The 12672-nt window shown below is 46.7% G+C and overlaps 1 protein-coding gene across 2 annotated transcripts in view; it reads right to left on the bottom strand.

Annotated features, from left to right (window-relative positions):
- The window catches only part of PTPRE (protein tyrosine phosphatase receptor type E), a 362965-nt gene that overhangs the window by 55946 nt on the left and 294347 nt on the right, over positions 1-12672 (bottom strand). For both annotated transcript variants that reach the window (XM_068257334.1, XM_068257335.1), the window contains one exon: positions 8738-8828. In XM_068257334.1, coding sequence (XP_068113435.1) covers positions 8738-8828 — 91 coding nt within the window. The remainder of the gene's footprint in view (positions 1-8737; positions 8829-12672) is intronic.

Below are 12672 nucleotides of genomic sequence, written 5' to 3'. Positions count from 1 at the left end.
ATACACTGCTGTACACATTACAATAGCTCCCCACAGAGAGAATTACATCAGGTGAGGATATTCCTGGACCAATAGTCTTTTGAAGACACACTGTCTCTCAAGGTGGTAAATGTCTCCAGCCATGTCGGGCCCCATTAGATTAGGACCAGGTGTTAATTACCTCACCTTCCATGTGCCTGTGACATCACAGGACTAAGCAAGTCTCAGACAGCCCGGAGCCAGTGAGGACACAGTCTATAATACAGTTTGTAATGTAGAAGCCTGCTTCTTTCCAACCCACACATGCTTCTGAAACTCATGGGCTGGCCGGCGCATCAGAGGAACGCTGTATACTTTGGGGACCCCCAAATGTCCCCCAATCCATTTGGTCACGGCTCACGTGACAGTAGCATTTGCGCTGGCAAATTGCTCATGAATCGCTACACATAGCGATTTGTGTGATTTTAAATTACTGCAAACTGTAAAAAAAAAAAATTATAATAATTTGAAAGGACCAATCAGAATTAAAATCACTAATCGCAAATCACAATCGCTGGCAAAAAGCTTACACTTTTTAAAATCGCTACCAAAATCACCGGAAAACACTTACAAAAACGCTAATTAAAAACGCCAGCGATTGCAATAGTGCTTTGCGATTTGTATTGGATTCCAGGCCTCAGGCTGCCTGTGATCTGGCAGATCTGTCACTGTGAATGATGGGATGAGAGTCCAGCCTGCCCCAGTCCTGACTGCTGAGCTGCGCGTCTTTTCTGGCCGGATCAAGCACTGCTTAACCTCAGCGCACACCGCAGAGAATGGATCGTTACCGCGACACGGAGAACAGGGAATGATGAGGAATTGATTGCAGAAATTCCCCGCAAATTACAATAATGAGAAATCACTCGTGTTCTCAGCCGGCTGCCTATTAACCTCTATCGTCCCTGATCGAGAACGCCGGCCACCTATTAGCGGCATGGAAAGGATAAACAAAAGAGATTCTATTCTATTTCAAAACATGAAGAACGAAATACTGTAGTCGGCAGGGTTGTAAGACCACCCTGACGACTGTGACCCCTGTGACTGCTGACCAGAAAAGGCGCCAAATAGTGAAGGTGCCGAATTTGGACTCCACTGTTGGTCATCTGGCTTCTTTGGTAAGGTAAGGGAGGATAGTCAGTAAAGGTGCTAGCCAGGCCCATAGGGGCCCATCAGGCCCTAGACACTTGCCTAAACTGACTTGTGGATGATCAGCAAAATCTTATGGCTAGAGCACCCAGCAAACGTGGAGAACCCCAATTTCTGAAAGATAGAACAGGTATATTAAGCTGGAGAAAATTGAGAAAATAGGTACCATATGATCTCTGCGGTTTCAAAAGAAAAGACTAGGAGGAACCCAAAATAATAAAACTATGGGATATCCAGAAAAGTAATTTATCAGAGTAGGAGGGTAAATCCTATTGTTTTTCTCATCTGTTTATTTTCACCTTTGGTTCACTTTAACCACTTGAGGACCGCAGTGTTAAAACCCCCTAAAGACCAGGCCTTTTTATTGTTAAATGGCCACTTCAGCTTTAAGGCCTCGCTGCAGAACCGCACAACACAGCACACAAGTGATCCCCCCCCCCCTTTTCTCCACACCAACAGAGCTCTCTGTTAGTGGGGTCTGATCATTCCCCCCATGTTTATTTTTTTTTATGTAAATATTTATATTGGTGATTTTTGTTTTGTTTTTTACTATCCCTCCTTTTTTTATTGTATTGTAAACCCCTCCCTCCAGCCAGCCAATCCTGCGATCGGCTGTCATAGGCTTCTGCCTATGAGAGCCGATCTCTCTCTTGTCCCCCAAGGGGACAGCCGTGTCACACGGCTGTCCTCAGTACATCGCTGCTGCTGATCGCAGTGCTGTACTAACAGAAAAGACGGCTGCTGCTGATCGCAGTGCTGTACTAACAGTCTTCCAAGCAGCAATTGCAGCCCAGGACTTGACGCCAATTGGCGTTAGGCGGTCCTGGGGCTGCCGCCGCGACCACGCCCGTTGGCGTGGGGCAGTCTTTAAGTAGTTAAACAAGGAACTTTCTATGCGGACTTCCACAAACAAAGGACAAGAAAAGAAACCTCCAATCTTTTAAGAATTAATTTCTTCATTTGCTCCTTTTGATTTTAATACTGTGGCTACCATTTTCATAATTGCTATTTATAATCATTTTCCTGCAGATAATATGCTGCAAATTTTTAGGGCAAGTTCACACAGTGCTCCGTTGCATAATTCTGCATGTCTCACTGCCTATACATTTCTATGGGCCTGTTCACAGTACTGCATTGTAACTGATCGCATTATTCTAACTCGCTATATTTAAAGTGTATGTCCAGTCTCCATTGCAGTTCACACACATTATGCAACTGATCATTGTGAACCGAAAACCAGTGAACATAAAACTCCTATTCTCCCAGAATGCTCTGGAAGGAGAATTCCACATAGCTAAACAGCCTAGGCTAAGCATCACTGGGAGGGCGGGTCTACAGACACATATACAGCAATACAGGAAGTGTTTCCGATGATGAAACCTGGAAAATTACTGTATAAGTGGGTATCCTGAATAATGTATTTCATTCTACTATATGTCACTACAGGGCATCTTTAAAGAGAATCTGTACTCTAAAATTCTTACAATAAAAAGCATACCATTCTATTCCTTATGTTCTCCTGGGCCCCTCTGTGCTGTTTCTGCCACTCCCTGCTGCAATCCTGGCTTGTAATTGCCAGTTTTATGCAGTGTTTACAAACAAAAAACATGGCTTCTAACCACTCTGAGAAAAGCTTACTGTGTGACTCATGCAGAGCTTGGAGAGGGTGTTTAAAGCTTCTGCCAATGACAAGCAGTGCTGCACATTCCACACATTCCAGCCTGAGCCCGACAGAGCCGACAGAGGAAAGAAGATAAGATTTATTACAGAGACAGTGCAACTAGAAAAGGCTGCAGTATGCCAGAGCACATTAAAACAGGTATAGGAACTTATAGGATAGAAGAAATAAGGCTCAAAATTTTGTTACAGAGTCTCTTTAAAGCCATCAATATGTATTGCAAGAGATTGGCCTACCTCCATTGGTGATATGGACTCGGATATACACCACAGGAGCCTATAGGCACAGATGTCCTGGCACCTTAGACTCCGCCCTCCATAAACCTAGAAACTCCCTCCGAACCCCATTGCAAGTGTGCTGGCTGTCCCAGCTGTCACTTCTCCCTTACGTCCCTTGCCTGTCATAGGTAGCTACAGGTGCCCCTTAGTATTAGGTAGCCAGAGGAACCCTCAGTATTAAGTAGCAAGTGGTGCCCCCGACTGAAGGGAGATCTCATCAGAGGAATACTGAGAGTAACCTCTCATTTACACTCCGCTTGGTACTCTTCATAGGGAAGGAGAGAGAAAGGCACTGGGGGAGGGGCGTGGGCCACCTTTCCATCATCAGGCGCCTGTAGGCACATGCCTACTGTGCCTTATGGTAAATCTGTCCCTGTTTGGACTAGTTAGAATAGGACACAATGACTTTATTAGGGCAGGACCCAAGGCAGAGCATTATTTCGATGACAATGCTCACTTCATCAGGCCCATACGCAGCGTATTCAGAGCTGGGGAGCATCGCTTTATTACCAGGCACACAAATGTATACAATAACATTGTTCAGAAAGATCTATGATGGGAAGTCACGCTGTCATTATAGACGCCAACACTTGACAGGCTGAATTTGAATATCCCCCCCCCCCCCTCCCTGAAGTGTGACAGGTGACATTATGGGGGGATGTTTCAGCTGCCTGTGCCCCCCGTAACAGCTAAACATCCTCCGCACCATCCCGGTGACCTTGTGGGTAATATTATTAGCATAGCGAGTCCTGTGAAATCAGGTTCCACACATTTCATAACTGCGGGAGCAATAAATGGAAGCCTTATATGGCCCAGTGATGATTCCCTCCAGGATAATTATCTCTCCCTATTTAGAAACAACACCTACACAAACTGCATTACCATCCACATGTAATCATCAGCTACATCGCTCATTAACCCCCGCCAAGCCGCAACGCATCTCTACATCACACAGAAAGAGATAACAGGCATGTTTAAGGGGAACTGGAAGTGAGAGGAATATGAAGGCAGCCATCATTATTTCCTCCTTGGGTCTGGTTCATATAAACCTTAAACGCACGGTCGCTGCTTTCTTCATTTTAGTGTTGCCCATTCAAATGAATGGACAGCTCTTTTGTACACGACGGTACCGGCTTTTCCCGTTGTTCATGTAAACACTAACGCCCGATTCTGGACATTACATGTAGCATTGAGGATCGGCTACGTTCTGCACTTCCGGGCCCCTCTAGGGGCCTAAAAACACCACCCAAGGACAGAAACCGATTCCAAACACTTCTCTGCTTGTAAGCAGGCGGCAACAGCTAAACGCAATGCCAACCTGATCCGGCCATAACAAATACCAGTTGCCTGGCAGTCCTGCTGATCTTTCTGGCTGCATAGATGTCTGAATCACACACCTATAACAAGCATCCTGCTAATCCAGTCAGACTGCAGTCAGAGCACCTGATCTGCTGCATGCTTGTTCAGGGTCTATGGCTAAACGTATTAAAGAGGAAAATTAACCCAAGATTGAACTTCATTCTAATCAGTGGCCGATATCCCATTTTCCATGAGAGATCTTTACCTTTTCTCAAATAGATCATCAGAGGGCGCTGTATGGCTGATATTGTGGTGAAACCCCTCCCACAGTGTGATGTTGGCTGCTGCTTAGGCCAACATGCTATCATACTGTTGTGATAGATTACTATGGACTGTTCTTCATGCACTTTGTACGTTTAGCACTTTTTGTTCTCCTGAGGAAGGTCCCCATTATAGAGGCGCTGAAACATGTCGTGTTGTTAATGTAGCGGGTGTATTTTGTATGCATCAGTGCAGTGAGAAGAGTGAATTTATCCCTTGCAAAGTGAGCTGAGGATCAGGGCTGCTCAAATCCAGATCCGGGAGACATCCGGATAGTTCTATCCGGATATCTCCCAGTTACCTGTGCGAGGCGGGGGGTGTCAATCTTACCTGTCTGACGTCTTCTTCGTCCGTCCCTCGGCGACTCCCACGATGCGGTCCAAACGGCGGTCACGTGATTACAGACACTTCCTCATTCCAGGTTAAAGGAGGAAGTGTTTGTAATCACGTGACGCGCGTGGACCGCATGGTGGGAGGCGCCGAGGGACGACCAAAGAAGACGTCAGACAGGTAAGATTGACCCCCCACCCACCCCGCACAGGTTTACTGGGAGATATCCAGATAGCAACTACCCGGGTATCTCCCGGATCCGGATTTGAGCAGCCCTACTGAGGATGTTACCATTCATTAGTATCACCTTCCCCTGTTTTGTCACCAAATTAGTATATGTTAGCAGCACTACTACGTTTTTACCTTTGATCTTTCATTAAAAGTTGTTTTATCTTTATTTTTCCTCTTTCAAGGCTAACCTGTGTTTAAATATTTAAATCAGATGTGTGTTCTATGACCTTGGTTGTGACAAATTGCTGTCTGTGAACCTTGTTGCATTGTGGGAAACTACTAAGCAACCAGTATCCCCCTCTGTGCATAAAACACTCAGTAACAACCATTCAGTACAGATCACCTGGCAGGACTATAGTCACCACCAGTGATGAATTTCATAATGTAAATCAGGGAGAGGAAAGATATTACAATGGGCAAACACAGACTAAATCATCTTTAAACTTAATAGGATTTTTGATAAAGGACCAATGTTATTACATTTCCCCACTTCAGTATAACTACGCTGAAGCTGGATCTGTAGTACGAGCCGCATGTTGAGCACACGCCAATAAACTCAAGTGGTGCCGGCGGAAAGTCCCTTGAAGGCTAAATGGAGAAGCTCAGACAAGCGTGCTGTGTGCTACTAGCCTGCGGCGTTACACACCCAACTAAATATTATTCATTTCTGGAATTTATTGCTGGCTTAAAGACCTGTTCAAGTCATCCGTCAAACGCTCGTCAGTCTTTAAGGTGGAAGTATCAGCTTTACTTCCAGGGGAAAGAAAACAAAAAATACGATAAATGCGGATCCACACGTGTTGGCATACAAGCCGGATCCGCCAAAACATACGAAAAATTCATAGAAAGTTCTTGTGGCAGTTTAGGAGGAAGAGCGGTCTGGCTTCAGCAATGAAACAGATCAAGGAGGGAGCCTTGGATTAAAACAGAGTCGGGTTCACACCTGTGTTTTTTTATGGAAAGTAACCAGAATGTGTACTGTACAAACGGAACGGATGTGAAAGGATCCAATGTTAACCTATTGGACCGTTCACATGCGTCTGTTGGTACGGATACGTTCTGTTTCATGGATCGAAAAAATGCAGCAGGCTCTAATTTTCCGGAGCGCGTTCTGCCCAGTGGAACTGAACCAGACAAAAAATGCTGCAGCATTGCGGCAATGTCAAACGGAACGTTTCTTCACACTAGTGAAGAAACGCACTGTTCCATGGGGGGATGCAAACCTGAGCGGCGGAAGGGTGAAGGAGGGTGCAGCAGCCGGGCGGGTGGCTGAGCGAGGGTGAACAGGGCCGAAATACATACCTAAAGGCCGGCGGTAGAGGCTTCCGTCTTCTTCTTGCTCTATAGAGGGCACATTAATAGTCTTTGCCCCCGTGTGCTGAAACCCCTAACTACGCCTCCGTGATCAGATCAGTTTTCACAATCCGTTTGCCAGTGTGCACAGAGCCATCCGGATCCGGTGAAGCGGAAACCGGATCCACTCACTTGATCTGTTTGGCTCAATATTTCTAATGTGAACTGGCCTAAGGGTCTGAGCCCACTGATGCAGTTGTGTCCACTCTTCAGTAACACATAACAGATGCTGAAAAGCAGACACAACTGCATTAGGGCTCGTTTCCACTTGCAAGGCAGGTGGTCATTAGCACGGCTCTGCACTGCATGACGTGACTCCCCTAGAGGAGCTTGCAATCCCATTCGGCTGTGCAATCGCGCCAAAATGCAGGCAACCATGTGTTGCGATCCAGTGGTGAATCGCAACACATGTATGGAAACATCAGACAGTGCAGTCTATGCACTGTCTGATGTCCGTGTGATCACGTTTCCATAAGCGCGGCTGTAACTAGCAACTTTTATGAGTAATAGAGATACTGTAGTGTATACTAATTCATTATGTAATCTTATGAGATATCTCGGTCAGGTAAATTGGACAGAAATACAACGGCAGCAAATGCCCAGAGCAACCAATCAGGGTTTAGCTGATTGATCTGCAAATACTATTGTTTACTAAAGATGAACTTTCCTGTATGTAACTTAGTGAATAAAATAGCTTTTTTTTTTTTTTTTTGCAATATTCCTTTATAAATGATTTAGTCAGTGTTTGCCCATTGTAAAATCTTTCCTCTCCCTGATTTACATTCTGACATTTTTCACATGGTGACAACATCTTTACTGCTGTCAGGTGCATCACTGCGGAATGTTGTTTGTTTTCTGAGAGTTCCGAAGCCAGTGAAAATAATGCATGGGCTCCCAGAATGCTCTGGGAGAATACTGCATAGCTAAACAGCCTAGGCTGTGACATCACTGGCAGGGTGGTTTTTTTTTTTTTTACCAATATATAGATACAGGAAGTGTTTTTCATGCTGAAGCCAGAAAAATTCGCGTAAAAAGATGGTATCCTGAATAATTTACTGTCCCCTAGAATGCCAAGAATCTAAAGGGGCCGTACACCTAACGATTTTCCCGCTGATATACAGCAGATTAGATCACTGTGATCCGAAATCAATCGTTCCCGTCGATCCGTCCGTACGGAAGATTTTGCTCGATCGCCGGTGGGTCGGGAGTGCATCGATAGCGGCGTTCGAATGCCCGGCGACCGACGCTAGCGGCAATACATTACCTGATCCGGCTGGCGCGAGTCCCCGCTGCTCCTTCTCCGCTGGGTTCCAACAGGCTTCACTGAACTTCCTGTCCCGGCCGGAAGTTTAAACAGTAGAGCGCCCTCTACTGTTCCCCGGACAGGAAGTTCAGTGAAGCCAGTGGAGAGGAAGACAGCAGAGACCGGGGGACTCCTGCCGGCCGGATTAGGTAATGTATAGTTGGCGGGGCGGAGGAGGGGGGGGGGGGGGGGGTTGGGGGGTGGCGGCAGCGGCAGCTTCACAGATGGTGAATTGATTTCCTGCTGAAATTGATTCACAATCTGTTTGCAGTAAAGGCAGCCATACGATCCCTCTCTGATCAGATTCAATCAGAGAGGGATCTATCTGTTGGTCGATCTGATGGCAAATCGACCAGTGTATGGCTACCTTAACGTGCTCACCAAGAGGATCAGCAGTGCCAGAACCATTGTTCTCCTCCATACCCCTCCCACGCCATCATGCTCCACTGCATTGTCCCACCTTCTCCCCTACATAGTAATAGAGCAGCTATTTAGTCTTTACAGCAGTCAGCTGCAAGCTGTCTCCCTTGTCATTGAGTCCCGGTGCGCGCATCTTTGGTCCATTACCAACTGCATAAAATCTGCATCAACCAATCAAATGTAGCAGCTGCTGCCTGTAATTGGTCAGTTTCCAGGCTGCATAATTAGTATGAATTCACAATAACCAGTAGAATCTCATTGATCATCCCTAATGTACAATAATCAATACAGTATAAAGTGTAATCACTGATTGGCTGCTCTCGATCGCCGCACATGGCTTTAGTAAACAGGAAGTCTTACACGGCAGGATGTTGGGGTACCGGTTCTTCTCTTTGTTCTCGTCTCTGTTCGCCACTTCGAAGGATCCTTGAGAATTCCCCATCTGCAGCGACTGTGGAAATAAAACAAATGAGCGTTGCCATCTCTGCAATGATGAGAGTGCATTGAAGCATGAAATGAGATTACAGGAAGGCCGCTCGATCACAGAGACTGGCCGCCGTGTGAGCCGCACGTCTTCCTGCCGGCCCCGTGGTGCGCCGCGCAGGGCGGAGAGCGTAGCGGGAAGCAGATGGGGGTAACGCTACCTGCACCTGCTAATAAGCATAGGAAAATGACTCTGATTCTAATGAGGCTGTCACACCTGTGAGTGGGCACCTGTACTTACAGAGCTACGGAGGCTGCCATCTTCACTGCTATATTCCCTGTCTCTCTATAGCTGAGGGTCTGGCTGTAATATTTCAGGGGACCTGAACTCAGAACTTCCTCGCTGCTCTAAAAGATAAGCAACAGCATAATAACCTTTAAGGTGCGTACACACGCACGACAGCAGCCAAGGACGGGTCCGTCGGCACCTCCCGCCGGGCGGGTTTTCAGCAGACTGTAGTGTGTGTGTATGTACTGTCAGGCGGACTGATAAGGCTGTTCCTGAACGATCCGCCCGGCGTTGTACGCACCTTAAGGCCTCTTTTCCATGGACAGTTGATAGGCAGTGATATGCTTCTCAAACTCTCACAACTGCTCACTGCTGCCTGGTAACTGCTTGCTGCTGCCTGGTAACCAAGGCTGTGGAGTCGGTACAAAAATCTTCCGACTCCTCAGTTTATGAAACCTCCGACTCCCACTCAAGTTACCCAAAATTACTCCGACTTCTCAACTCCGACTCCACAGCCCTGTTGGTAACTGCTCACTGCTGCCTGGTGACTGCTCACTGCTGCCTGGTAACTGCTCACTGCTGCCTAGTAACTGCTCACTGCTGCCTGGTAACTACTCACTGCTGCCTGGTAACTACTCACTGCTGCCTGGTAACTGCTCACTGCTGCCTGGTAACTGCTCACTGCTGCCTGGTAACTGCTCACTGCTGCCTGGTAACTGCTCACTGCTGCCTGGTAACTGCTCACTGCTGCCTGGTAACTGCTCACTGCTGCCTGGTAACTGCTCACTGCTGCCTGATAACTGCTCACTGCTGCCTGATAACTGCTCACTGCTGCCTGGTAACTGCTCACTGCTGCCTGGTAACTGCTCACTGCTGCCTAGTAACTGCTCACTGCTGCCTGGTAACTGCTCGCTGCTGCCTGGTAACTGCTCGCTGCTGCCTGGTAACTGCTCGCTGCTGCCTAGTAACTGCTCGCTGCTGCCTGGTAACTGCTCGCTGCTGCCTGGTAACTGCTCGCTGCTGCCTGGTAACTGCTCGCTGCTGCCTGGTTACTGCTCGCTGCTGCCTGGTTACTGCTCGCTGCTGCCTGGCAACTGCTCACTGCTGCCTGGCAACTGCTCACTGCTGCCTGGCAACTGCTCACTGCTGCCTGGCAACTGCTCCCTGCTGCCTGGCAACTGCTCACTGCTGCCTGGCAACTGCTCACTGCTGCCTGGTAATTGCTCACTGCTGCCTGGTAACTGCTCACTGCTGCCTGGTAACTGCTCACTGCTGCATAGGAAAAGCTTGCTGAGCACACAGTTCAACTGTTCGTGGAAAAGAGGCCTTAAAGAAAAACATTTCTTTGTTACTGCTGATAGAAATCCTGTAATACACCTGCAGTGTGTCTACTTACTGCGTTCATGTAAGCAGTCATATTATTAACGCCCTGTGTTTACAAATTCGCTGCTCTGCCATGGCAGAGGGGGATTCCTGAGCTGACACAGCTGAAGAGATCAAATTACAACTTGCAATTAGTGACAGATGAGGGGGAATTAGGCTAAACTCTTTAAATATATACAGGGTGCAATTCTCAATGTTTCCTTCTGTCCTGTACAAGAGTCCTGGTCTACTGTAAGTAAAATAAAAAAAAAAAAAAAAAAAAAAAGCAGTTAAACATACCTGGGGCTTCTTGCAGGCCCTGCAGTCATCCTCTTCTGTGCAGTCCTTCTGCAACCCTCCAGCCAGCAGCGGGGACCCCTTCAAAGCTGACTGATCAAAGCCATTCAAAGGCTACTGCACATGGGCAGCCCCAAGCCATGCCCACCCTGATCACGCTCCGGCACATGCGTTGTAGCGATTTTCCTGTAGTGCACATGTGCAACTAAGCAGTTAGAATCTGAAAGAACCGACAGATTTTGGACTAGTTCATCCCCTCATGGGGGATTCTCTGTGTTTTTTTGTTTGTTTTCAAAAGCATTTCCTGAACGGCATTTGCAAACTCTAACTGCCAAAATAGTGTACAAGCGAGTAGGTAGGCTGCCTGACATCTTACTATTTTGTCAGTTAGACTTAGCAACTTCCGTTCAGGAAATACTTTTGAAAACAAAGAAAACCCTGAGAACCACCCATCAGGAGATGGACTAGTCCAAAACCTGTCGGTTCTGTCAGAATTTACCTGCTTACTTTTTCTAGCTGTAGTGGTCCTTTAACAATTGATGTGCAGTGCGTGGCAGCAATAGATCGCTCTCTAATCAGATGTCGATCAGAGAGGGAGCCATTATTTGGGCACATCGAAAGAAAGTCTGCCAGTGCATGGCAGGCTTAATAGGGTTCAGCATCTAACGTGTTCTGCCGGTGATGACCAAATATCTAAGTACATATAAATATGGATCCAATGCCTGTTGCCAGCTACAATTTGTAGAGGAGGACTGAGCTGAAGAATCAATGTGACTTTCCCCATGGTAATCACCAGTCTCCTCCTTGGTTTTCGCTGAGTATGCTCATCTTCCCCATGATTGAGTATTCTCCTTTCATGCCATTGCCGTACACCAATTTAAATCCCTAGTTCAGCCTCTCATTTTTAATGCATACAATAGTAGATTTACATTAATTAACAAGGCACAAGATTTGTGCATTGCCCATCTGTAGCTTTTGCAGTACAATGAAATTACCTGGCTGGCTGCATTCACTGGCTCCTTATTATCAGTAGAGTGGGAGTTGCATCCACAGCACAAAGCAAATCATCTGACCCAGTTCACCTCCTCCATCTGCTGAGAGAGGTGTGGGCAGTACTGCAACTAAAGATCAGCAGCTCCTCCCTCCTTAGTGTATGCTTAAAGTAAACCGAAACTGGAGTGGTCATAAGGATTTTTACTTACTTAATAACCCTCTGAAGTTTGTCTGCTCCCTCAATGTTATCCCGGCCATTGTGCTGCTGTCAGCCCCATAAAGTCCACGACTTGGTTGAGTCGCAGATCCTTGCACATGCACAGTCTTGTCTGCACGCACCACCCAATTGTGCTCCCATAACCTGAGAGCATTCTAAACATGCACAGTTGGAATTAGGCAGTTGGTTTACATTGTAACTGCCCTTGTGCAGAATGCTCCTTGCCATGGGAGTGTGATTGGGTGGTGAACACAGTTGTGGTTTGCAACTCAGCTGGTTCGCGGACTTTACAGTGGCCCAACGGAGGAGACCGGATGGACATTGAGGATACAGTTTCTTCCCAAACTTTCCCCAGCATGTTTATAAAAAGCCATGTGTGCCTCTTCTCACCCTGCTTCAAATGTCAGTGACATGACTATGTACTCTGTAAAATGCTGCAGAAGATGCTATTGTTATAATAATAATATTAATAATATAGGCCTGCATAGCTGAAAAGGGGATGATCATTATATTTAATATTGATAATAATCATATTGCCAAGTGCGACTGGTGGTGCCGTAGTATGGCAGCCTCAGCTCTTGGCGATCGGACATTATACCCCCCATTTGTACTTGGTGAAATAAATGATTCTGATTCTGAATGATATGAAAACACAGACAGAATAAGATGCCCATTGCTTGCATTATAAGAACCAGAGACAAAGCACCCTCATGT

Source organism: Hyperolius riggenbachi, chromosome 10 (assembly GCF_040937935.1).
Source record: "Hyperolius riggenbachi isolate aHypRig1 chromosome 10, aHypRig1.pri, whole genome shotgun sequence".
Classification (NCBI taxonomy): Eukaryota; Metazoa; Chordata; class Amphibia; order Anura; family Hyperoliidae; genus Hyperolius; species Hyperolius riggenbachi.
Note: the sequence above shows the minus strand (reverse complement) of the source record. Positions and strands in the feature narration are given on the sequence as shown.